The sequence below is a fragment of the Amphiprion ocellaris genome, chromosome 19 (assembly GCF_022539595.1).
Source record: "Amphiprion ocellaris isolate individual 3 ecotype Okinawa chromosome 19, ASM2253959v1, whole genome shotgun sequence".
Lineage (NCBI taxonomy): Eukaryota > Metazoa > Chordata > Actinopteri > Pomacentridae > Amphiprion > Amphiprion ocellaris.
The window spans coordinates 30506611-30533071 of NC_072784.1; the positions used below are offsets into that span (position 1 = coordinate 30506611).

Below are 26461 nucleotides of genomic sequence, written 5' to 3' on the forward strand. Positions count from 1 at the left end.
CAATCATAATAACAGGAATTTTAGCTAGAGTTAAAACACAGTTATTTGGGTCATGGTTTCGTTGTTTTGTGGCGAAGTGAAGCGAGGCGGTGGTTTATCTTGTCGTTCATACGTCATCTTTGTGAGGCAGTGTCGCGCTTACCTCTGCTGAAGTGGAATGAGCAGCGTAGATGCGAAGAGTTGGTGTTAAATAGGTACATTTGTCACATTATTTCTCTGAATATGAGTAATTTACTTCATGCTCATTTTCTACCGACTTCATATAGTTAATGTTTGCTCGTTTGCTTCTTTTGGCGGGCGTTTGAAACGTAAATGTAGGTTGATTATTAAACCTAGCTAGCGTAACGTTACATTCATACAAGCTAACAAAGTATATGTTAGTTAGCTAAACATAGTTACTGTTGTTTGGACAATAAGGCAGCAAAATGTGTCACAGCTTCATTTTCTGTTGTTAAACCAATTATAAAGCACATTTCCGTTACCTTATAGCTGAGGCTAGATATAAATGTTCGTGTTTTTAGACTACACGTTACTTGTAACGGATGTTTGGCTAACATTATTCAGTATCCCATCTGTGTAAATCTGACTTTGTCCTCATGTTGTGTTTGAATCTTTTGAGTAACGGATGACCTTTCAGTCGACCTGATTTTGCCCGTGTAATCCTCACTATCCCTCAGTGAATGAGCTCTGTGGAGCAGCCAGTTTGATGACTGTACAGGATTTTGTGGTTATTGTTGTCACACGAACTGTCCTGAGCTCTCTGTGATGCATTTGGGTGCCAAGGCCTGAAGGCACAACCTTAATCTGCTTTTATTTTGTATGACAGCACCTGTTACATTCAGCCAAGCAGCAGCAGCAATCTTTAAACCATGATTTTCTGATCCTCACAGCGTCTCAGGTGTAACTTCCATGCTACCATTTATGATGGAAAACTCCTCCGATGACTACAGGATTCAGTCATTCGACCAGGACACACAGATGTTACTGAAAACAGCTCTGAAAGGTCAGCATTTTACTCTGTTTTAATCCACTACAGACCATTTAATATCTCCCTGCATTGCATTGCATTTGGAAATTTCCACTTACACTACCGTTCAAAAGTTTCCCAGAAGTTTTCCATGTGGTTTTTCATGTGATTTCCACATTGAACTGTTGGCTTATTGCCATGTTGTAATATTATCTCATTTTACAGACATTTATTTCCAGGAAAATCTTCAAGTTTACCATGTTAACTTCATGAAGCAGTGAAATTTATTCCTTTTCTTGTGGATATTAATTGGATACATGTGCATCATGAGTTACGTTGCTGTCAAATCTGTGAATATTCACATTTGGTTTTATTTAATTAAATGAGGAAATGCAGTACTATAAGCTTTTATTAATTCCACGGTGGGGAAATTTGCATTACAGCAGCAAATTAATACTTCTGCAATGCTCTGTTCTTTTCTATTGTAAATACGCTGCTCATTTTTTTGCACTTTTTTGGTAAAAATTTCTATTTACACTACCATTTAAAAGTTTGGGGTCACCCAGACAATTTCATGTTTTCCATGAAAACTCAACTCAGACTTTTATTCATGTGCAAACATACTGCACAAGGGTTTTCTAATCATCATTTAGCCTTTACTATTATTATAATTAGCTCACACTCACTTATTGACAATTAGCAAACTGTCCAAATATCCAAATACACCGAAGTGCAATTCATTTGTGTAAATATTCTTAAATTTGTGTTGTTAGTATCCTTGTGTTCTTCAGTTTTTCTTTTTTATATTGTGTATATATCTTATGTGTTTAATTTATAAATGTGTTCTCTTGATTTTTCTTACTGTCATTTTGCTGCTGTGATGCTGTTAGTCCCCATGTGGGACTAATAAAGGATATTGTATTCTATTTCAACACCATTAGCTAACACAATGTAGCATTAGAACACAGGAGTGATGGTTGCTGGAAATGTTCCTCTGTACCCCTATGGAGATATTCCATTAAAAATCAGTTGTTTCCAGCTACAGTAGTCATTTACCACATTAACAATGTCTACACTGGATTTATCATTCATTTCATGTTATCTTCATAGAAAAAAATGCTTTTCTTTCTAAAATAAGGACATTTCTAAGTGATCCTAAACTTTTGAACAATAGTGTAGTCTCCATAAAGACTTATTTTCTCTTTCAGATCCCAGTTCAGTGAACCTGGAGAAGGTGTCCGATATCATCGTGGATCAGTCTTTGAAGGACCAGGTGTTCAGCAAAGAAGCTGGACGTATTTGCTACACAATTGTCCAGGTCAGTATCAGACTTTCTGTTTAGGGAAGTGCGCTGACTAATACACTGAGTCATTTAGGATGAGGGATTTAAGAAACCTGACACTGGAGGATGACTTAAACATCTGATTGAGTCTGTAATTGTTAATCCTCTTGCCTTATTAATGCCTAACCGGTCGTTTGCATTCTAGCAACAGGAGACTCGTAAATCAGCTTACCTACACCTCCGTGTTTCCTGACCCTTTGTTCTTTTTGTGGTCACCTCGTTCAGGCCGAGGCCAAGCAGAGCAACGGAAACGTGTTCAGGAGGAATCTGTTGAACCGACTCCAGCAGGAGTTTAAGGACCGTGAGGAGACGAGGGGACGCTCGCTGCAGGAGTGGGTGTGCTACGTCACGTTCATCTGCAACATCTTCGACTACCTCAAAGTACGAGACAGTTTTTATTTACTGTGTCTTCTCATGAGGATATTTCAATCTTGCATAAGGATAGAATCTTTTACATCTTTTTTGTCACCTTCATTCCATTTTTGTTCTGTGTAGCTACAGTTAAACATCCCAAAACTTCTCAGACACACCAGCACTGTAGAAATGCGTCTATTGTTGCTGTTTAAATGCATTATTTTGAACATCTAACCTAACTAGTTCAGGGCCGCATTCAGCCCAATTTGATCTCAAGTGATCCAAACCAGTAAAATCATAGCATAATAACCTATAAATAACCACAACTCTAAATATTTCCTTTGTTTTAGTACAAGAAAGTACATTTAGAAAATGTACATATGTAGGAAATTATTCTTTTATGAAACATCATGAACAAACTGAAATTTCTTAAGAAAAATAAGTTTCAACATCATTATGCCTCAGATTATCATTTACACATTAAAACTTCCAGATTACAGTTTATCTACAAAGACACAAAGCATTTAGTCACAGGTTGGAATTGAATGATATAGAATTTTACTTTATGATCAAAATGACGAAAGACAAAAAAAAGACAAAAAAACAACAAAAACAAGACAAAATATTACAAAAATGAGACACAAAACAGCAAAAAATGAGACAAAAAAGTCACAAAGTGACAAAAATGGACAAACAAGATTTTTTTTACAAATTTACAATTTGCAGTTAATGTCTTCTCTGTTATTTTTACTATTTAGAAAATAGTCCTGTGGGCTGGATTGGACTCTCTAGAGGGCCAGTTTTGGCCCGCGGGCCGCATGTTTGACACCCCTGGCCTAAGCAGCTGATAGTAGCATAGACAATGAACCTGGGAGGTGGTGACCTGGTACACTTTCACATCAACAATAGCCCCACTTGGATTTCACAGCGCAGCTCGTTTTTGGTTACAGTCGTTCTTCACTAGTTTGAAAAGGAAACTTGAGTCACAGAGTTATCTTGATCAAAGTTGTTTTTAACCAGTGATGTCCTGATCAAGTTTTTTGTCCTTGATCCATCTGAGTCTTTTAATATTCAATCTGACACCATATTCCTAGAAAATACACACTTCCAGTATTATAGATAAGCTGTAGTTCCTGCTTATTGTTTAATACCGTAGCTACATTTGAGAGAAGCTGGGATAGAATAGCACTGTGTTCCAGTATCTCTGTGACAAATGTACATCTGCTATCATGTGTCCACTATTAAAACAGTAATATCAACACAGAACGTGCTTATTTTTTGTATCAGTCGCTTAATTACGGTGGTCCCTCGCCATATCACGGTTAATTTTTCGCAGTCTCACTATCGCAGATTTTTAAATTGCATTTGGTATCGCAGATTTTTTGCTAAATTGCAGGATTTTGCAGTATGCAGGTATGTTTCTATGTTTATTATTGTGTCGAGCTACGTTGAAGAATGAACCGGAGAAATAATATCTGCCTTTTATGCACGATGCAACTGACGCTTGACCTGATGCTTTTATTGACTCACAGAGAAGGTCGACATAGAAAATGTGGCAGGAAGTGATCGAACTACACTTCACACTCACAGTCTTGACAACGTAACACTTAACCAAAGTAACGAGGCTGACTAAACCACAAAAACACAATGAAACACAAGCACTAACAACACTGTAACACTAACATAAAACACAATAATAATATAATATAATAATAATAATAATAATAATGACATTTAAACCCCATTTAAACATTTAAACCCCCAACACCCCGAACTCCCATGGTGCATTGCAGCACAACAGTTCAGTCATAGCGACCAACTCTGCGATCGCTACATTATTTTTATTACTTTTGCGGTAAAATAAGCATTTTCTAGCCTAAAAAATTTAAAACAATATAAAAAAAATATTCAAAATAATAATTAATACACATTAAAAGAATATTTAATGGAAATAAAACTCGTTGCGTACAGTGCTGGGCTCTGATTGGCTCAGCGACCGTAGCATCAGTCTCCTGTGTCTCCCCTGTGTGGCAGCGTTCAGCATCTGGTCTTGTCCATTTCACAGACGTCTGATCACTGTGCATAGTGTTGCTCTGTGGTGTTGTTCGGTGTGTGGGGAGGGTTTATAAAGCCTTAAAGTATTTGTAAATAATAAAATAAATATGGTCGCTACTTGGTGGATTTTCGTCTGTCGCGACGGGGTCTGTAACGTAACCCCCGCCACAGATGAGGGACCACTATGTTGGTATTTAAAATATGCTTCTGTAGCATCCTGCCACAAACTGTGCTCTGCCTTTACAGCACCTGTGTGACAGCAGCTATGAACAAAGAAAAGTCCTTTGATTGTTTCCTATGTGATCTTTGAGATTTGATGAGAACATCCCAGGTTTTCCCTCTGGTAACAGTCATCCTCTGCTCCGTGTGTCTCAGGTGAACAACATGCCGATGGTGGCTCTGGTCCATCCTGTGTACGACTGTCTGATGAGGCTGGCCCAGCCAGACGCTCTAATGAACGAGGAGGAGGTGAGGAAGACCATCTGCTTGTTTTAGTTCTCATGTTCATGTGTTTGGGTAAAGTCATGACTGTTTCTCTGTTCTTCACGAGTGCTGTGTTCTTTATCAGTGTTGTTCTTGTATTATCACTGACATCGGTCTGTTGTTCATGTGAAGACATTTGTTCTATTTGACTAGTGGTACGGATATTTGCTGACTTTTAGACTGGATTCAAAGGGAGTGAGAATTTGAGAATTTTCAAAAACTAGCTCCCTTCATCAGTGTCTGAGGTCCTTACTGTACCAGGTATGATCAGAATGTTCTGATCCAGTGTTCATCACAGCTGCTCCTTGACACATATCCAGAGAGTTTTAAGTGTTACAGCAGAATCATAAACACCAAGGACACTGAATATCAAGAATCAAGCATCTTTATTGTCATGTTTTCACAGCGAAATTTTGATACCAGCAATGGATAAAAAATTGAAAAATTCACACTATATACAAAAAAAAAAAAAAACACTCAGAGGATGTAAATATGTAAACAGGATCGGTGCAAAATGAGCAGTGAGACAGGTTTTACAGTGTAAGACTCAGTTCTTTATTGCACATAGTGTGTCTGTTTGTGTGTGCAGGGGAAATGGATTGGAGAGCTCTGGGATAAAAACAGTTTATCAGTGTGGAAGTTAGAGTTTTTATGTTCCTGTAATATTGTCTTCACCTTTGTCTTCATCTTTCGTCCTAACCTGTTAGAGGGTTCTGTAAAGCATCTTGAGACAATTTGACCTATAATTGGCGCTATATAAATAAAATTGAATTGAATTAAAAAGGTTGAGTATCTATTTTTCAGTACAAGGCAGCAAAGCGTACCTGAATATGTGTTGCATTAAAAGCAAAAGAAGTCAAACTATTTGGTTTGTAATGTTGTAAATCCTAAGATGTGTGAGGAAATCCACTCAGCTGCTCACACGAAGACCTTCGATGCAATCAGTAATATATTTACTTGGTTCCACAGCTGTACATGATACTAAAAGGATATTTTTCTTTCAGTTTCAATCAACATTGTCTCATTTCAATATAGAAAACTTTGAATGAAGCCTCGTCTCTCCTCCTCCTCCCTCTGCAGGTCGACTGCCTGGTGCTGCAGCTGCATCGCATCGGAGAGCAGCTGGAGAAGGTGAACAACCAGCGGATGGATGAACTGTTCTTCCTGCTGCGGGACGGCTTCTTGCTCCAGGAGGGCCTCTCCTCCATGGCCCGTCTGCTGCTGCTGGAGATCCTGGAGTTCAGGGCCGGAGGCTGGATGCTCAGCAGCACCGCCCACAAGTACTACTACAGTGAAATCAGCGACTAGGACGGTGGCCAGGAGCTGACCATCAGAACCGTCAAGCACCTTGGACACATCATGAGTCACACCTGATTATAAAACCAGCAAATAGGCAGCGTCATCTTCCAGGTAATCAGTGGAGAAGATGACAGGTCATCACGTGTAAAAAGAGTTTGATTTTGCTGGGTTGTTGCTGCGTTTCATAATATTACTGAGACACGGTGTCCTGGATGTGGAATGTGCAATAGGTCATGAGTTCACTCAGCGAGGTTTAGCCACATTCAGGTACACTTTGTTTCAAGTTTGAATCCAGCTGGAGGAGCTGAAGGTGTTTATTATGTTTCTAATCTTTCTAGCATTCCTGTTTTCAGAGAACATTTCAACTTAAGTTTACCAAATCCAAAGGCGTTGGAGGAGACATTCCAGTCAGATTTGGTCTTTGCTTTAGTTTTATTATTGTTACATTTAAATTAATCAGAAAGTATTTTAATAATTTAGATAGTTTAGCGTAGAATTCCAATTTGACTGAAGGTTTGAATTGCAGTTCTGCCGACTTTTTCCAGTTACTGTTTATTCATATGAAGTACTGTCTTAAATCAGGGATTTTCCTTTTTATTTTCTTTCTTAGAAATTTTGTTACAACTTAGGAATGAAAAACCAAAAGATTGGTTATACTTAACATTTGAACCGTTTTTCTACAGATACATCAGTCAGATCTTTCATACATTTCTGGATTCACAATTTATGTTTTAAGAAGTTGTGCCAACAAATCATGAACAGCATCGTCCGCTGCAGACGACTCAGAGTCTGAACTGTTCATTTGTACTCGAGGTGCTAGAGGAGAACATATTTTCCCCCGTTTATATATTTGCAGGTCAGTTCTGAGTATGAAGCTGGTAGAAAAGTGTTTTTCACATAAATCCATCAGCGCTAGCAACACGATGTAGCTGAACTCACTCAGTGACGGCTTCAAGGTCTTCAACCAAAGCTGTGCCTTGGAGTCAAAAATATCCACTCAACGCCCCGCTGTTCAAACATGAGCTCTTGTTCATTTCGTAATCTTGACAACTTTTACCTGCAGAAAGTAAACGAGTCAAGCTAAATGCATAATTGGCTTAAAGGTAGTCCGACAAGTCAAGATATTCTTAATGTTAAATATGCAGTTAAGTTGAATTGAAAGTTCCCCAAATCCCCTTTTTCTGCTTCAGTGCTGGAAGATTTAAAGATGCAGCTTCGGTGTTTGTCACCACTTTCAGGCCAAATTAAACACGTTGAGGAAAAACAGGTTTGTGTAATAAACTAATTGTAAAAAGTTAAATAAGGATTTAGTGCAATTAGGAAGAACTAGGTTTGAATGTTGTAGAATTTCCAGTCCCTTAATGACAGCCGACAGACCTGACTGCAATATAACGGATCTATTTGCAACACTTTTACTTCACTCGGTTCCATTTTTTTATGGTTGGGTTGTATATTAAATGCAAAGTTATTTGTTCTAATAAATCTTTGGAGTTTTTTTCTTATTTCAGTTTATTTTGTATTCATTATAAATACAATTTAAAAGCACGGTTATTTATGATACATGACATAATGTTCTCAATACAAAAAGTCACGATAAGCCATTCTCCTTTATGCATGTTTCATCTCTCCAACAGCACTTCTTACAACGTAGTCCTTACACCCAAAGGTTTTTATGTTGTTCACTATTTACAGTCGCACTTTGAGCAGCCGCAGCCGTGTTTGACCAACACGACGTCTGTCCAGTCCTGAGAGCTTTCCTTCTACCACCAGCGGTAGTGGGCGTACGCTCTGTTGGACTCCGCCATCTTGTGCAGCTCGTTCTTCTTCCTGATAACGTTGCCCTCGTGGACGAAAGCAGACATCACTTCCTGGGAGAGTTTTTCATACATGTGCGTGCGTCTGTGTTTGTTGTCCCTGCACTCCGTGATCAACCACTTCATGGCGAGGAAGCTGCGTCGCTTGTCTGAAAGCGGGATGGGCACCTGCGTGAGACAAAAACAGAATACAATGAGTCGTGTTTATGCTTTGTAGGCACGAGATCAGCAAATGTTTCTGAGTGCAGTACTCCATCAAAGCTGCTCATTTGTGACGGCTGAAATCTTGAAAAAATTTGTCAGAAATCACGGCAAGAATGTGTCCATTTAATATAGATGTAGCCACAAACAAAATGACCTTACACTGAGCACAGGTGTGTGTTCTGCATGTGTACGTTATGTACAGATGCTGAATCACATGACCTAAATATGGGGGATGGGTTGGTGGGGATTGATGGGACTCAGAAACACCTCCACAATTTAATCAATTGTTCCTTGTATCATTTGTGATGGATAAGTCCTCAGTGGTGGATTTGTAGTAGGATCACAATCATGTGATCATCAGCAGGCAGCTGACGTAGTGTTCACTTGAACTCAAAATTACTCAAAAACATGTCTAAAATGACTAAAGATTATCCAAAATAACTTAATTATTCCTAAATTATTTGAAACTTGTCCAACATGACTGAAGATTGTTCAAAATAACTCAAAATGTGTCCAAAATCACCCAAAAATGGTCAATGTGGCTAAAATAATGTCCAAAATAACTTGAAAAATGTCCTAAAAACATACAATTGGAAAATGACTTCAGAATTTTCCAAAATAAATCAAAGATGTCCAAAATTGATGCAAACAATTATCCAGAATTGACCTAAAATTATTTGAAACTTGTCCAAAATGACAAGAGATGTGTCCTAAATGATTAAAAAAAATCGCCAAAATGACTCAAAATAGTCCAAAGTGACTATAGTCAAGTGCTGCTGTTTCACAATGATACAGAAATCTTGAACAAATCCATGGATCCAGTCTATAAGCCACATCACTGCCAAAATCTAATCACTTGGTCCTTGTGTCATTTCTGACCTTCCCTGAAGATTCGTCCCAATTCGTTAGACAGTTTTTGAGTAATGTTGCTAACAGACAGACGGACGGACAAATGTACGCCGGTTGTCATGTAACTCCGCTGCGTTCACTGGCAGAGTAATCATTACAGCCGTTAAAGAGCAGTTTCACATAAAAGTAAAGCTGCCGTCTTTCCTGTAGTCGGTGAGAACAGCGTTGGTTTGCCTCCTCACTGACCTGGTAAATCTTTCCACCTTTCCGGATGCTCTCCAGCCCGACGACAGGCTGACAGTTCTTCAGAGCCTGATGAAAGATGGTGTAGGGGTTACACTCGATCTCTTCTTTCTGCCCCTCTGGAGCTTTGTGGTACTTCTCCACTTGTTTCTTCTTTATGTTCTCCAGCGTCTAAGAAAAGAGACATGGTGCAGATTAGCCCAGAACAGTGCCTTTTTAAAAAAAAAATTCTGTTTAGTTTTTCATTTTTACCTGTGTCATGATCTCTCTGGCTAAAACCTTGTTTCCATGTTCCATCATCATGTTGATGAATTTACTGAAAAGCACAGACAAAAAATGATCACCTCACATGAACTTTCACATGCACAGCTCCGACTGAACAGCTCCTAAATGAATGCTGGGCCGTTGGTTCTACCTGAGGACTGGGTCGCTGAAGACAGAGCTGGTGACTCCACTGGCTGCTGCCTTTATGGGTCGGATCATTTTGAGCTCTCGCTGCTCTTTCTCCTCAGCGCTCAGCTCTGACTCTGGCTGGCTGTAGGCCTCCTTCCTGACCTCTGGCTCCAGGTAGTAAGGGTTGTATCGGCTCCATCTCACCAGGAACACTCTGCAAACAAAGGAGAGCAGAGTTTATGTGTTTGTGGACAGATCCATGTAGCTGTTATATTTGTATGTTTAGTGTTTTTAACCTTTATCTGTTATTTAATCTTAAAACTTCCTCTGCCTTATTAGGTGAAGCACTGCACCAAGCTGTATGAAAGGTGATATCCTGATAAAGTTTGACTGATTGATTGTTTGAGAAGATCACTTTTAATTTCAAAGTGGTAACAATTAACTGATTAACAAACAAAAAAAATAAAAAATAAATCAGCAGTGATCATGAGTTAGACAGCTTCAGTCCTTTGGAAATGTTGCAGGTTTTGTTTGTTTTAATGGAAAAAATCAGTTTCTTGGGTTGTAAGTTGCGTTAAGACAGAACGGTAAATTTACATTATGAATAATATTATGGGAACCTAATCGCAAGCTTTAATCGGGTAAATTATACAACATGGTACAGTCTTAACCATAATATTGAACTTGTTCAGTATTAATAATAAATAGTACAATAGAGTCTGAGCCGTAGTATTCAAACTTGTTCAGTAAATGTTTATTACTCATCTTCTTTCTCTACTGAAAAGCACTTTGTTTTAAACATGCTTTATAAATAACAGTAGTTTGACTTGATGACTATTGACATTTTGCATTTCTGTCTGGTTTTATCTTGTTATGTTGCCTTATTTTGCTTTGTTGAAGCACTTTGGTTTTTAAAATTACATAATTAAAGTTATTATCAGTAGAATTGTTAATAATTCATTAATTGAGAAAAAATTGTAAAGTAATGGCTACTTGTAGTAATAACTGATATGATTTATCTTTCTAATGTTTAATTGCATCTTTAATATTTCCAACATTTTTGAATTCACCTTCATACACAATTATTCAATTAACAGATTATTAATTGCTAAGATGTCTGTTGTTTTTTAAAAAGCAAAAACAAACGTTTTCTGGTTTTAGTTGCTCACAACTGTGAAGATTTGCTGCTTTTTTCTCAGTTTTATGCAACTGTAAACCAAGAAATTAATGTTTTGACACTTGGTCCAAGCCATTTATGATTATTCTTAACAATTTATGGTGTGATTTACAAATCTTTGATTTTTTAAAAAAGATAATGGAGACAAAAATGTAATTAGAACATTAATAGAGATTGTATTGTTGTAATGTTGCTGTCTTTTGCTTTGTCGAAGCACTTTATAAATGCTCCTTTTTAAAGCTGTTTTAAAGTAAAGTTATTATTAGCAGAGGGTTAATAATTCATTACTGAGGAAAAAATAGTAAAGTAATGGTTACTTGCAGCACTAACTGATATGATTTATCTTTCTGATGTTTAATTGCATATTTAATATTTACAGTTTTTGAATTTACCTATCAACTACTTCTTACAGATCGTCAATTAACAGGTTATTAATTGCTAAAACTTGTGTGTTTTCTTTGTAGAAAAAAGCTAAATCATCAAACATTTTCTGGTTTTAGTTGCTGAGAACTGTTAAGATAAGCTGTTTTTCTCTCAATTTTATGCAACTGTAAACCAAAAAATTTATGTTTTGACACTTGGCTATTATGCTTATACTATTCTTAACAACTTAGAGTGTCAATTATGAATCATATGATTTATTTAAAAAAAGAAACGATAATGAAGACTAGAACGTAATTAGAACATCAATAGAGATAATATCTGCTGCAGCTTTGTCACTTCTGGACATTCATGTTGCCGTCTTTTGCTTTGTAGAAGCACTTTGTAAACACTTGTTTTTAAAATTGTTTTACAAGTAAAGTTAATAATTCATTAACTGAAGAAAAAATAGTAAAGTAATGGTTACTTTTCTTCTAGAAGGACAAAATATATCTATGCACTGTCTGTCTGTCTGTCTGTCTGTCTATCTATCTATCTATCTATCTATCTATCTATCTATCTACTTGCAGCACTAACTATTATGATTTATCTTTCTGATGTTTAATTGCATCTTTAATATTTACAGCATTTTTGAAGTCACCTATCAACTACTTCTTACAGATCATCAATTAACAGATTAATTGCCAAAACGTGTTGTTTTTTGTTTGTTTTAAAGCAAAAACATCAAACGTTTCCTGTGTTTAGTTCACAATTTTTCTCAGTTTTATGCAACTGTAAACCAATAAATTAATGCTTTTGACACTTGGTCATTATTCCTGTATTAGTCTTAGCAATTTAGGGTGCAAATTAAGAATCGTTTGATTAAAAAAAAAAAAAAAAAGATAATGGAGACAAAGATGCCATGAGAACATTGACAGAGATGATTCCTGCTGCAGCTTCGTCACCTCCAACACCGGAGCTAGCTAGTTAGCTTTACAGCGACAAAGGTTAAATTAATGTTTTCGTGAAGCAGAGAAATAAAATATTACATCATTCTGGTAATACTAGCTAGTTAGCACCGCCTGTGAATGTTTGATTCTGTATAAAATCCAGATTTACCTCGGTGTCCAAGGTTTTAATAAACCCGAGAGGGAGGCCGCCATCTTGAAAATGTGAGTGTCAGTTAGGACCCCGGGGTTAGGACGTCCTGCACCTGCCTGAGAGAAAAAGTTTTTAAAAAATCTGGATTCAAAATCCCTCGACAGATTTTGGTGCCACCACAAATTCGATATATGATAATTTAAAAATATCAGATAATGTGTGTAATTTGTGAAACAAAATGATTCCTTTCATTTTTTGTACTCTCGCACACAGGCGGTGACATCACGCGATGTTTGTAGTGCTATGGCGTACCAGGAAGGGGAGTCGCTTGAATCCTGGCTCAGTGAGTGATTAAGCCCGTTTTTATGACTTAAATAGTGAACATAATTAGCTAGATGCGTGGCTCCGGGTGACGGGGCGGATAGAAGGTCTGAGCAGAAGCTGTCACCGCGCTGTAAAGCTGTTTGACGGCTGATAGAGATGCAGACAGCAGCAGCATCATTAGCAGGATGGGTGGAGAGCTGCAGTAAACAGCTTCTGCTGACAGCTCAGACTGCACACATTGGTCACATAGTTTCCCTTCAGGGCAGCTTTCAGGGCACAAACAGATCCGTGTGCAGGAGGAATGAGCAGCTCTGTAAACGGAGAACAATGCATCAGTTATTAGACAGAGGAAGGATGATAACAGTCACTGTATTGTCAGACTTACAAAGAGGTGTATGCTCACAAAATAACTACATGCATTTACTTTGAATACTGTTTTGAGTCACTCCATTTTATGCTTCTTTATACATTTAATCTAAAAAATTAAAGGTGATGGGTAGGGATACCCATATTGGCTTTTTTGCCAATAACCGATATGTTGATATTGTCCAACTCTCAATTTCTGATTCTGATATCAATCGATACCGATATATGTGGGCTATTTAACTAATTTTAGGTAGCATTACATATCCCCTGTCTTGGAATTAACACATCATGCCTAATTTTATGGTGATGGCCCATTGGATGCATTATCAAATGCAACAAGGCTTTCCAAATGTAAACATTCTGTGCAAAATAAGAAAACTATTTCAACGTAGTTATGGAAAAAATGCCATATTTATGCCATTTTTTAAAAAAAATGTCTCAAACAACAGTTCACACTGTCCCTCTCTCTCTCTCCCTGTCCGGTAAATGCCAGCGAAATACAGGCATTGTTTTATTGGTTTTCATGATAGGCAAAAAAAAAACCCAATAACGATATTGACCGATGTTCCATTTTTATGCCAATATTGGGCCAATAATATCGGTGGCCAATATTATCGGACATCCCTAGTGATGGTTTCTGTTGGCATTTTGCAGCCATTGTTTGGGATGCAATTCTCACTGCAAATCTAGCCTTGCATAGCCATCTCACCCATTCTGCAGAACAGACCTGTGAATCTTTCCCTTGTGTTTTTAAAATCCTTTAATGCAGACAGAGTCTTTTACTCAGTCGCGGCTTCCATCTAGCCACCATAAAGGGGCAGTTGATGAAGTAAAAAGCTCCTGATTTCTAAAGCAGCAAGGGTGCAGTAGCTACACAGATGCAAATCATGCCCAGACACATGTCAGATGGGTGACAAACTAGAGGAAAATCAATCATTGACTCCTACAGTGAGGAGATCTGGTGGGGTTTTTTTTATGTCGTGGGGGTCATTGTTGCTGTGATGGTGTCAAACTCATCTTAGTCCAGGGGCCACATTCAGCCCAATTTCATCTCAAGTAATCCGGACCAGTAAAATCACAGCATAATAACCTGTAAATAACCTCAACTCCAAATTTTTCCTTTGTTTTAGTGCAAAAAAAATACATTCTGAAAATGTTCACATTTAAGGAATTATCTTTTTACAAAATATTATGAACATCCTGAAATTTCTTAAGAAAATAAATTCTATTTCAACAATATTATGCCTCAGTTTATCATTTACACATCACAACTTCCAGATCACAGAGTGTCTACAAAGACACAAAACATTTAGTCACAGGTATCTGGAACTGAACAATATCGTATTTTACTGTATGATCAAAATGACAAAAAAACAAGACAAAATATTACAAAAATGAGACGCAAAATGACAGAAAAATGAGATAAATGGCACAAAACAAAAAAGAGACAAAAAAGTTACAAAGTGACAAAAAAATGGGCAAACACTAAAAACGAGGCAATAAATTACAAATGAGATGCAAAATGACAAAAGTGAGAAACAAATTACAAAAAAGTAGACAAGCGAGACAAAAAACAAAACAACAAACAAAGCAAAACACAAAATGGCAAAAAGAACAATGAGCAATACAGTATTTCACTTTATGATCAAAACAACAAAAGTCAGACAATAAACAAAAACAAGACAAAATATTGCAAAAACGAGACACAAAATGACAAAAAATTAACAAATGACATGAAACAAATCAAAGAAGAGACAAAAAATTTGACACAAAAAGTCCAAATCCACTGCTGTGGACTTATCGACAGTCTGAAATGATACATCGACTGAGCAGCCTTGGCGGAGTACTGCTCTCTGAGTGCTTTTCTTGTTTCATTAATGTGTAGACACCTTTATGATGGTTATGATTGTGTTAATATGATGTGTCCTTCTCTACTAGATAAAGCCACCCATCCAACAAACAGACAAGAGGACTGGGAGTACATCATCGGCTTCTGTGATCAGATCAACAAGGAACTGGAGGGGTACATCTAATGCAACACACTTAAATAAATCAAAAACATCGTTCAGCTTAGTTTTAGGTTTTCATCTGGACTCTTTCTTCTTGCAGTCCTCAGATTGCAGTAACTCTACTCGTGCACAAAATCCACTCGCCACAAGAATGGGAGGCGCTTCAGGCTCTGACAGTAAGAAACAATGCTGTAATTGTCCCGTTTTTCTGAACTTGTGAAGCAAATATTCACATTAATGTTTTCTGTTCAGGTGTTAGAAGCTTGTATGAAGAACTGCGGGAGAAGGTTCCACAATGAAGTCGGAAAATACAGATTTTTGAATGAGCTGATTAAAGTTGTTTCCCCAAAGGTGAGCTGCCTTCAGGTAGACTTCATGCTGATAAAAGGTGAAGGACTACCCAGCTCCTTCACGATGACTTTATATTTTCAGTACCTGGGTGAAACTGCGCCTGAGAAGGTGAAGGTGAAGATCGTAGAAATGCTGTACAGCTGGACGGTTGCTTTTCCCAGTGAGACTAAGATCGGTGAAGCCTACCAGACACTGAGGAGACAAGGTGAGCAGAGAGCATGTGGACCAACCAGATTAACAGAATGCACGTTTAAATATGAAGCTCTTTAATCGCTCTCATCTCCAGGCCTCGTGACAAATGACCCAGAGCTACCGCTGGACAGGACGCTGATCCCTTCTCCTCCAACTCGACCCAAACACCCGGTGTTTGACAACGAGGACATGGGGAAGGTGGGAGGCTGAAGGAAAACAAAACCTGCTCTGTAGTTTTGTGAAGTAACTCAAGCAAAGGACCCATACCTGCTGTTTAAATCTCTCATATTTCTGGTAAATTCTGCTTTTCTATCATTACAACAAGCAGACTGACCTTTAAATGTGTGTCTGTGCAGCTTCTCGCTGAACTTCTCCGGAGCAAAAACCCAGAAGATCTACAGGAAGCCAACAGATTAATCAAAAACATGGTGAAAGAGGTGAAGAGCTCTTTAGGTGCAGAAATGATATTAAATTTGAACGTTACCTTCAAGCTGCTCTTGCTTTATTTCTCTCATGGATTTTAATATGTTTCGCTGTTTTTGTCAGGATGATGCTCGAGTGCAGAAGGTCACGAAGCGAATCCACACGCTGGAGGAGGTGAACATCAACGTCAAGCTGCTGACTGAGATGTTGACCCACTACAATAAAGACAGTTCAACTGACTCAGACAAGGAGATCATTAAGGTACGGCATCCATCCATCTGTTATCTACACACCGCTTAATCCTCAATAGAGGGCTGGAGTCTATCCCAGCTGACTGAGGGTGAAGGTTCACCTGGACAGGTAACAGTCTATCACAGGGCTACACATAGAGACAAACAATCACGCTCACATCCACACCTGTGGACAATTTAGAATTACTGATTAACCTCAGCATATTTTTGGACTGTGGGAGGAAGCTGGAGAACCTGGAGAAAACCCACACATGTACAGGAAGAACATGCTAACTCCATGCAGAAAGATCCCAGGAAGGCCGGGATGCGAACCGGGGATCTTCTAGCTGCAAGGCAACAGTCCTAACCACCAGGCCACTGTGCAGCCCACACATATGACATGATAAACGTATTTAATCTGCAATGAGTGGAAAAAAAAGTGGAATAGTTGCGTCTCACAGCAAAAAAAAAAAAAAAAGAACAGCACATTAACTGACCTTAAGACAAAACAGAGTCTCAGTTATTTTGAAAAATTAAGGTGTTTGACAAAAAGCCACAGTCATTCCATCATTGTGCAATCTTAGAAATATCAATTCCTAAGCCTTGAGAATTTCAAATCATTTAAAAGTGCTTGCTTAATATTTAAGTCTATGAATGGGATGGCTCCCCTGCACCTGGGGGATTTTATCCAAAAGAGAAGTGATGTTAGTAATACAAGGTCAGCCAGCAGGGGGGACTGTGAAGTAAGATTTAGAAAGTCCTCCTTTGCACAGAATGCCTTGTCTATTTACTTATCAAACTTGTGAACATTGAGAAAATCAGGCACTTTAAAATCAGACATTTTAAAAACAGGCACTTTATGACAGCTCTGCCTAGGAAGCACTTTACTAAAATATTAGCCCTTCAGAGTAGGTCTCACCCAGCCAGAATTCACTGCACATCTAGTCCTGCACAGCCGGCTTATTCTGTGGAACAGAGCAGTGAATCTTTGCCTGGTGTTTTCCAAATCTTTCAAATGCAGACAAACTCCAGGTCTCAAGTCTTTTACTCAGTAGCGGCCTCCATCTAGCCACCATAAAGGACCAGTTCATGAAGTGAAAAGCACCAACAAAGGTGCAGTAGCCACACAGGGGCAAATCATGCACAGACACACGTCAGATGGGTGACAAATTAGAGGAAAATGAATCATTGACTCCTCCAGTGAGGAGATCTGGTGGCTTTTTATGCTATGTGGGGCATTTTTGCTGTTACATCAGGGTGTCAAACTAATTTTTGTTCAGAACCACATTCAGCCCAATTTGATCTCCAGTGGACTGCACCAGTAAAATCACAGCATAATAACCTTTAAATAACGATATATTTTTTAACGGATGGAAATCAGCCTTGTGCTAAATCCGATTTATTTACTGCAACTTTGTGTAAACTTATGAGATTGTACGTTCATTAATATGCACTGTCCAGTCCAAATAAATCAAGAAATGAAAAGAAATACACAATCCCTCTGCTTTATAGTTTTATAATGTTTTACTACTGGATCTGATGTTTGTATTGTGATATTTAAGTGTAACTAACTGAATTTCCAGACATCATGTGGTGTCAGATCTTTGTTTTAACGACACAGCACCTCCTTTGTTTCAGGAGCTCTATGAACGCTGTGACAAGCTGAGGCGTGCCGCTTTCAAAATGGCCACTGAGACCGAGGACAATGACACCAGTTTAGGTTTGCTGGATTTGTTTATCTGCACTTCTGTTTTTTAACATCACTGTGTAGAATCTGTAACCGTCTGTGTCCGTTTACCTCCTCAGGCGACATCCTGCAGGCCAGCGACGACCTCTCCAGGGTCATCAACTCCTATAAGAAGATAGTCGAAGGGCAGCCGATCAACGGCGACAGTGAAGATCCTCAAACTACAGCTGGACACAGTGAGAGCGGTGAGAGACAGGATCTGATTATCTTCTTACATGTTTACATTAAAAACACTACGGGCAAAAAGTTTGGAAGCAAAGCCAATACAGGCCAAACGCATGGAAGCAGCTTCAAGTTTCTGTTCACATAAACATAAAAACCAGTATTAATTCTATGGATCCTGATAATATGAGGTAGAGTGAGACTCAAGGCTGATAATGTGATGAAAATATTAAAAGTATAACTTTTGCTCTACCTATTCTTTAGCAAAACTGTTGACGATGTTAATTCCAGCGTTTCATGTGATTCACTGTTTTCTTCTCCTTCTACCAGCTAAAAAGGTTCTGCTAACATGTTGTTGGAAACACGTTCCAATAATTATTATTTAAAATATTATGTTGATTTAAAAAATGTGCCCACAATTACAAGAGACATCAATGAAAAAAATAATACCAAGAAAGGAGATATAAATTTCATTTGAACTGTTTTATTAGAGATTCAGTTTGGTCATCAGGGGGACAAGAGAAAAATGGCATTTTAGGGGGAACTCCAGACTTACTTGGTGTTTTAAAAAAGAAAAAAAGCTACAAATGTAGTAAAATTAACCATAAATTTAGTGAAAGTAATCATAAATTTAGAAAAATAAACCTTAAATTTAGTAAAATTAACAATATATATTTTTTTAAATTAACACTAAATTTTGCAAAATTAACCATAAAGTTTGTAAAATTCACCATATATTTAGTAAAAGTAACCGTAAACTGTTTTATTAGAGATTCAGTTTGGTCTTCAGGGGGGTGGGACAAGAGAAAAATGACATTTTAGGGGGAACTCCAGACTTATTTGGTATTTTTAAAAATATATTCAAACATTCTTTTCTCCTGGGTTTTGTTTTTAGATTTGGTCTCAGGACAAGAACATTTACACAACAACTGCATGTTTTAGTATTTTCTACATGGATTATTTGAAATTTGATGGGTGGGATGTAAAATGTCCTCCAGTTCTGGAATGACCCAGATGCTCCATGTGTTCTGATGTTGTGTAATCCCTCCACAGATACCACAGACACACTGATCGACCTGGCCGGCCTCGACACTCCGAGTCCTCCTCAACCTGCCGCCGCTCCTCCTCTTCCCTCACTTCCTGCCTCCCCCAGCCTCACCCCGTCTCCCATCCCCGTCCTGCCTCCTCCACCCACACGACTTGCCGGCTCGCATGGCAGTCAGAGCAGCAGCCCGAGTCATCCTCCCCTCGACAAGGCCTCCACGGCACTGTCTCTCCTGGACGATGAGCTGCTGTCTCTGGGTACAATATTCTCATTGTGCCTTAAAGGAATAGTTTTCCTGGCAACCAGCTTTTAACACTAGTTAAAATCATAAGATATAACATGTTAATTAGCAAACAGTTGGTAGTTTTTCCAGGTTAGCTCAGGCTAAGCTAACGTCTCCTGCCACCGTACAAATATGGATTTATGCACTTTAAACCTGCAAAATAAGTTGTTTTTAAACCCCAATCTCATGTTTGAAAGTCTGTTTAGTTCACTCAAAACCAACTTTGTTGCTCTTCCTATTAGCTGAAATAGCATCTCGCTCAGGTGGTTTTTGTGAGATAAAATAATTAACTCAAGTTAAAGCTATGGCAAGTAGAAATCTAGAAAAAGGAAAAAAAAATAGAAAATTCCGCCCTTCTCTCTCTCTCTCCTTTCTGTCCAAATTCCCACCATATGGACAGACTTTCTATTATCTAGATAAACAGACCTGTGATCGGCTAAAATCTCCCATCACAACCTCTTTTTTATGGCTGAAAATGGAGCTAACAGGAAGTGCAGAAGTCTCATTTCCTTTTAGACCACAGTTTCAATTACAATATACCGAAAGGTGATTATGGATTTTTTGCCCAGTAATGCCAGAAAAATACTGCCTACCCCAGCTTTAATTTAAACCTTGCAAAGGAAAGTTAAATATAAAGTTCCTTCAAATGTTCCAGTGGTGGAGACGCAGCTTAATTGATAAAATCCATCCCTTGCTCTGTGTAAAAACACATTTTCAATTTCCTTTTTTTGTCGCCATCTTTCATCCACCTGCAGCAAACACAAAAACACAGAAATCAACTTATAGGCTACACTAACAACTTTTAGTGTACAGATATTAGAGTCATATCAACCTCATCATCTATTGGTTTGGAAATAAATGTATTTCTCAAAATGTCAGACTTGTGCTGTAATGTAGCTTTTGTAATGTAGTTTAGAGAGACAAAACCAAAGTTTTTCTCTTGTTTCAGGACTGAATGACACCCCTACCTCTCTGAGCAGCATATCAAAACCCAAGTTGGATGAACTTTCCAATCAGTGGACTTCCTTACAGGTACATTTAAAACAAGAAAAGTACTCAGAGAGCACAGTACTCTGTCCAGGCTGCTCAGTCGTCGTATGATTTCCGACGGATGAAATCTTTAGAAATTCATGGTCCGCTGCAGTGGATTTGTAGTAGGATCACAATCATGTATTTGTCAGCAGGCAGCTGACGTAGTGTTCACTTGTTGTCATAGTTACAGTGACGCCTTGTAATGATGCAGAAATCTTTAACAAATCTGTGGATCCAGACTGTAAGCCGCATCACTGCCAAAATCTAATCACTTGGTCCTTCTGTCCTTTCTGACCTTCAATGAAGATTTCAATTCCCGTTAGTCTGTTTTAGAGGAATGTTGCTGACAGACAGACAGACAAACCAATGCCAAAATAATTTCTCCTTTTGTCCTCTTTAGGGCCCAGCAGTCAGTCTGGACGTGTTTGGTCCTGTAGCTGGTCCCGGTCCGGTGGTTCCGGTGGTTCCGGTGGTTCCGGTTGTTCCTCTGGTCGAAGCAGCCGCCACACACAGTCTGCAGAACCTGCAGGACCTGGCCATGATGGGCTTTCCAGATCACAAGAGGTACAGATTTAACAGTTTTCTCTCATAATCCAGACTCCTGTTGCTAAAATTGATGTTAGCGCTTCTGATCTGATCTGATCTGATCATTTCTTAAATAAGTGGTATCATAAATTGTCATGGAGATCTTCTAATTGTGATTTCCAGTTTGTCCAGCCAGATGACGGCCAGAGGAAGCAGCTTTGGGATCCCTGCAGCAGCTCCTGCCTTCATACCTGGGCAGGGTTCTCCCTCTTCAGCCTCTCTCCTCCAGAGCTCCATGCCCGGCTCCCCTGCTTTATCCCAGGCCAAGGCCCAGGCCCTGGGCTCGGCTCCAGGCAGCCCCCTGTTCCGCTCCCTATCCCCCTGCCACCCTCCCCTCCAGGGCAGCCCGGCCAGAGCTTCAGACGTCTCCCTGAGCAGCGTCCACGTCCTTCTGGAGGCGATCAGACCGAGTAAGAAGAGCAAAGATGGAGGGGAATGCAGAATCAGTGGTTCTCCTTAACTCACACATGTGTCTGTCCTCAGGTAAAGTCCTGCCTGTGACTGCCTACGATAAAGACGGCATACGTGTTCTGTTCAACTTTGCGTCCGACTGTCCTCCTGGCCGGCCTGACGTGTTGGTAATGGTGGTATCCATGCTGAACACAGCGCCCCTACCTGTTCACAGTGTGGTCCTGCAAGCTGCTGTGCCCAAGGTAAGGACATTTGTTCCTCTGTTCATTCAAGCATTGCATATGTTACGAGAGATAAAATAATTTCACTGGAAATACAGCTGGGCTGCACAGTGGCTCGGTGGTTAGCACTGTCGCCTTGCATTTAGAAGATTCCCGGTTCGCGTCCCGACCTTCCTGGGATCTTTCTGCATGGAGTTTCCATGTTCTCCCTGTGGATGCGTGGGTTTTCTCTGGGTTCTCCGGCTTCCTCCCACAGTCCAAAAACATACTGAGGTTAATTGGTGATCCTAAATTGTCCATAGGTGTGAATGTGTGTGATTGTTTGTCTCTATGTGTAGCCTTGTGATACTGTTACCTGTCCAGGTGAACCTTCACCCTCAGTCAGCTGGGATAGACTCCAGCCCCCCGTGACCCTAATGAGGATTAAGCAGTGTAAAGATGATGGATGGATGGATGTTTGATGGTTTCTTTGGTTGGCAACGTGTTTTTCTCAGGTCTCCTTCAGCTTGTCAAAGTGTTTGACTTCACCAGTATCAGGTGTGTCGACCATGTTTGCCAAGGTCAGGATCAGTTGAGAAGACTTTCTCATTTCCAATGATGACCTGGCAAGAGGCCCCAGCAGGAAGAAAGCTAACAAGCAAACAATGCCTATACAAAAAAGGACACACAAGTGTTTAAACAGAGATTAAAAACAACCTCGATGAATGCTAGCAGTTCAGTGAAAACAGTCAGCATGTGCAGCGGTCAGCTAGAGTCTACCGCAGCTTCTGCTTAAACATTTAAAGTGATGGAAGAGCTGATAAGTTTGAGAGATTTTTGGAGGGAATTTCCATCGATGGGTGCAGCAAAGTGAAAGGAATTCTGGCCAAACACACTGGAACCTTGAGGATAGACAGTGTTATGAGATTCACTGGACCTCAGCTGGTCGTTGTTATGGGAGGGGTGAAGGAGGTGAGAGAAATAATGAGGTGTCTTCCCTGATAGGGTTTTGTAGATGAGTAAAAGCCACAGCTGGAGTCGCCTGGTGTGAAGGGAGGAACAACCCACCAGTTAGTATAGGTCACAATGGAGGGTGGAGAAAGGAGCACCAGTAGCAATACGGATGACTGAGTCATGGAGGACATGAAGCCTGTTAAGGGCACACACGTGGAAAAGCACCAATAGGGGCCATTTTATAGATGACATCACCGTAGTCGAACATGGGGAGAATGGTCATCCTCACAATAGTGTGTTTGGCAGAGAATGTAAAGGAACCCCAGTCTAGATTTGATTTTAGCCTGTAGAAGTGAAAGAAAGTGAAGAGCCCAGCCAAGGTCAAACATGGAAGCACCGATATCAGGTTGGAAAAACTGTCTTGACTCTTCTTTTCTTCTTCCACCAGTCCATGAAGGTGAAGCTGCAGCCTCCATCAGGAACAGAACTGGCACCGTTCAACCCCATCCTACCTCCAGCCTCCATCACTCAGATCATGCTGCTGGCCAATCCATCAAAGGTAGGCGACGTGTTATACACAGGTACTACTACACACCAGCTAAGCTTCACAAGATGGGATTAAATGAGGGGCAATATATGTTGGAAATGTATGAATGCCACAGGCTCTTATCTTCATCTTTTGTGGGATTGTTCTCTGGTCCTAACCTTTTGGCAACAAGTCATTAAAAGTATTGGAGATTGGTTAACCACACCACGACCAGAATCTCCCCAGTTATGTCTAGTTGGAGATAGATCCCTGCTACCATCAGGGGTGTCTAAAGCAGAGTCTGCCCTGGCATTAGCTGGGTTTATCATTGCAATAAGAATTATTCTTAGACACTGGAAGAGCCAAGTAAGGCCCAGTTTTACAGACGGGCTGAAGTTAATGACAGATACAGCATCTTTTGAAGAGCTTATTGCAAGATTACATGATGGTAGGGGTAAATTCCACCAGGTTTGGTCTCATTTCCTACATTTTATTCAATATGAACTGACTAGTGTCCCATAATTATTATTATCATCAATCATTAATCCATCTAAATGCCCCTCCCACCCCCCTTATTTATTGTGTTGTTGTTTATTTGCTTTGTTTTGTTACTGGTGTATTTTTGTTGCAGCAAAATGTTAGCATTACCTGGTAAATGGCTGTTGTATATATTGTTGTGGTTGTTTCTGACTTGAAAACTTAATAAAAACTTTGATTACAAAAAAAGATAGGCAACATCACGCTTCAGGAAAACCACGAAGACCCTCAGAGCCACAAGGCTTTCTCTGTGCGTCCTTACAGGAGAAGGTTCGTCTGCGCTACAAGCTCGCCTTCACGCTGGGAGATCGTCTGTGCAACGAGGTGGGAGAAGTGGACCAGTTCCCCGCTCCAGAGTCGTGGGGTCGGCTATAGCGGCATGCAGACCTGCTAACCTCAGCAGGACGGGCCGCTTCATCCTCCATGACGGGGTGCGTTGGTTTCCATCCATCCCAGAGAGAACGGAGGGCAGGGTGGGGAGATCCGCCTCACAGCTTTACATTCCTTAGAGTCGGTCTTTTTTTTTGTTATTAATGGAAATAATGAAGTGTTAACAGCAAACTCTCGAAGTTTTAGCTAACAAAGCAGAGACGGTGATGCTTACAGGTCCTTGAGAGAAATATTTCAGTGGATTTTTCCAACAGATTTGAATGTACTGCAGGTATTGGCCTCAAACTGAAGCGTTCCACTGCAGAACAGCACGTTTTAAAAGAAGAGCCAGCAGATGTGCTTTTATTTATTCCTCCTGCAAATCAAAAAATATACTTGAATATATCCAGAGACTTAAAAATCTAGTAGATCGCTTCAGAGGGAGTTTGAATGGAAAATTTAGCCGCATATCTTTGCTGCAGACAGATAGAAGGATGTGTGTTTGATTATTTTAGCCATCTGGATTTTTAACTTGAGTCATACACTGGTTTTATTTCATGTTAGTTTTATTTTTTGGAGGTAAATGAAGGTGATTTTATCCCAGATTGTCAGTCATGTTTCTGGCAGTGGCGATCCATAGTGGTGTTTTCTATTTAAAGATGTTTTATTCTCCTACTGGTGTCAGTGTTAGGAGGATTTCCATCATATTTATTGATTTCCTCTTCATAGTATTTCAATGCATCACTCAACCTTGAAAATGTGAACTGAACAACCTGAATATGAGTTTCAGATTTCTTTTCCAGTATGCAGCAGAGGAATGAAGTGGACCTGTGAAATTAATAATCAGCTCACTAAATCCTCCTTTACACTGGATTCAGACTCTTTCACTTTCTGCACACCATGTTGAAGATTTTATTTTGATATAAAAACACCATTTTTGTCCACTCCTCTCTAAGACACTTTATGCTGTTTTTTCCTATAATTTCTCCCTCATTTGCATTTTTACTCCACCAAGGAGGTGGTGTTATGTGACGATTGGTGTCTGTCTGTTAGCAACATTACTGAAAGACAGACAAACAGATTTAGATGAAATTTTCAGGGAATGTCAGAAATGACACAAGGACCAAGTGATTAGATTTTGGCAGTGATGCAGCTTATAGTCTGGATCCACAGATTTGTTAAAGATTTTTGTATCATTGTGAGATAGCGGCACGACATCAGTGTAACCATGACAACCAGTGAACGCTACATCACTTCCTGCTGACGATCACATGATTGTGATCCTACTACAAATCCACCACTGAGGACTTATCTTTACTTATCCATCAGAAATGATCCAAGGAACAACTGATTAAATTGTGGGGGTGTTTCTGAGTCCCATCAATTCCTGCTGCCTGCTACATATTTAGGTCACGTGATTCAGTATCCATACATAATGTACACATGCAGAACACATGCCTGTGCTCAGCACAGGGTAATTTTGTTTGTGGGTACATCTATATTAAATGGACACATTCTATGGTGCTGTGATTTCTGCCATAATTGTTTTTCAAGGTTTCGTCTGTTGGAAATGATACGAGTTTGGCAGAGTACTGCTTTTCTTGTTGTAGAAGTCTTAAACAGCTCCTGGGAACACTAAAAGCTTTATCAGTGGTTTTATACATGATTTTATCTTATCAATGCCTTGTTTTGTCACAAAGGTCGGAGTTTCTTCATGACTTAGTTTTTATCTTGACATTTGAAAATGAGAAATTGCAGTTTGTTTTGCAGTAAATCGGCAAAATTTAATAAACTTAACTTTGCAATTTTGGGCTGAGAGTAAAGTGATGACAGGAAACTAAAGTGTGCAAACAGTAAAAGGGTGTGAATCCACTTTAAATCACCTCATCGTCATACTGGAAGTACAGAAGTATGTGTTTAATGTAAATAGTGTGTAATGTAACGTACCTGCTGTCTGCTACGTGAACATGTGACGTGTAGATTCTGGGAGACTGTTAGGTCTGTATATAGTGTACCATGTGCCATTTGTTTCGCTGCATGGAAAAATAAAATTCTTCTTGAATGTCTGTTGTTT

The 26461-nt window shown here is 39.4% G+C and overlaps 3 protein-coding genes across 3 annotated transcripts; 2 read left to right on the forward strand and 1 right to left on the reverse strand.

Moving 5' to 3' along the window:
- The first annotated feature begins 37 nt into the window (after positions 1–37).
- Positions 38–8002, forward strand: LOC111576163 (MIF4G domain-containing protein B). Its single transcript, XM_023281721.3, has 6 exons — positions 38–194; positions 891–1003; positions 2176–2285; positions 2535–2690; positions 5094–5186; positions 6282–8002. The coding sequence occupies exons 2-6, from the start codon at positions 910–912 to the stop codon at positions 6507–6509; spliced, it is 681 nt and encodes a 226-aa protein (XP_023137489.1). The 5' UTR covers positions 38–194; positions 891–909; the 3' UTR covers positions 6510–8002.
- Positions 5571–12795, reverse strand: mrps7 (mitochondrial ribosomal protein S7). Its single transcript, XM_035953537.2, has 5 exons — positions 12660–12795; positions 10026–10217; positions 9863–9926; positions 9614–9781; positions 5571–8482 (listed from the first exon to the last, which is right to left on the reverse strand). The coding sequence occupies exons 1-5, from the start codon at positions 12701–12703 to the stop codon at positions 8261–8263; spliced, it is 690 nt and encodes a 229-aa protein (XP_035809430.1). The 5' UTR covers positions 12704–12795; the 3' UTR covers positions 5571–8260.
- Positions 12796–12932: 137 nt separating this feature from the next.
- On the forward strand, positions 12933–26453 carry LOC111576161 (ADP-ribosylation factor-binding protein GGA3). Its single transcript, XM_023281719.3, has 17 exons — positions 12933–12984; positions 15270–15354; positions 15441–15516; positions 15593–15691; positions 15773–15896; positions 15978–16081; positions 16240–16320; positions 16430–16567; positions 18175–18256; positions 18343–18468; positions 19499–19747; positions 20723–20805; positions 21206–21369; positions 21514–21800; positions 21874–22043; positions 23404–23514; positions 24283–26453. Exons 1-17 carry the CDS (start codon positions 12945–12947, stop codon positions 24391–24393), a joined length of 2130 nt encoding a protein of 709 aa, XP_023137487.2. The 5' UTR covers positions 12933–12944; the 3' UTR covers positions 24394–26453.
- Positions 26454–26461: the final 8 nt, after the last annotated feature.

Bases quoted from the DNA above. Each gene is read 5' to 3' on its own strand.
- LOC111576163 (XM_023281721.3), top strand. From the start codon at position 910: ATGCTACCATTTATGATGGAAAACTCCTCCGATGACTACAGGATTCAG. The intron at 1,004-2,175 runs GTCAGCATTTTA...TTTCTCTTTCAG, and splicing joins ACTGAAAACAGCTCTGAAAG to ATCCCAGTTCAGTGAACCTG. The intron at 5,187-6,281 runs GTGAGGAAGACC...CTCCCTCTGCAG, and splicing joins CTCTAATGAACGAGGAGGAG to GTCGACTGCCTGGTGCTGCA.
- mrps7 (XM_035953537.2), bottom strand. From the start codon at position 12,703: ATGGCGGCCTCCCTCTCGGGTTTATTAAAACCTTGGACACCGAG. The intron at 9,782-9,862 runs GTAAAAATGAAA...CTCTTTTCTTAG, and splicing joins CCAGAGAGATCATGACACAG to ACGCTGGAGAACATAAAGAA. The intron at 8,483-9,613 runs GTCAGTGAGGAG...TGTCTCACGCAG, and splicing joins AAGGTGGAAAGATTTACCAG to GTGCCCATCCCGCTTTCAGA.
- LOC111576161 (XM_023281719.3), top strand. From the start codon at position 12,945: ATGGCGTACCAGGAAGGGGAGTCGCTTGAATCCTGGCTCA. The intron at 12,985-15,269 runs GTGAGTGATTAA...CTTCTCTACTAG, and splicing joins GTCGCTTGAATCCTGGCTCA to ATAAAGCCACCCATCCAACA. The intron at 15,692-15,772 runs GTGAGCTGCCTT...TTATATTTTCAG, and splicing joins TTAAAGTTGTTTCCCCAAAG to TACCTGGGTGAAACTGCGCC.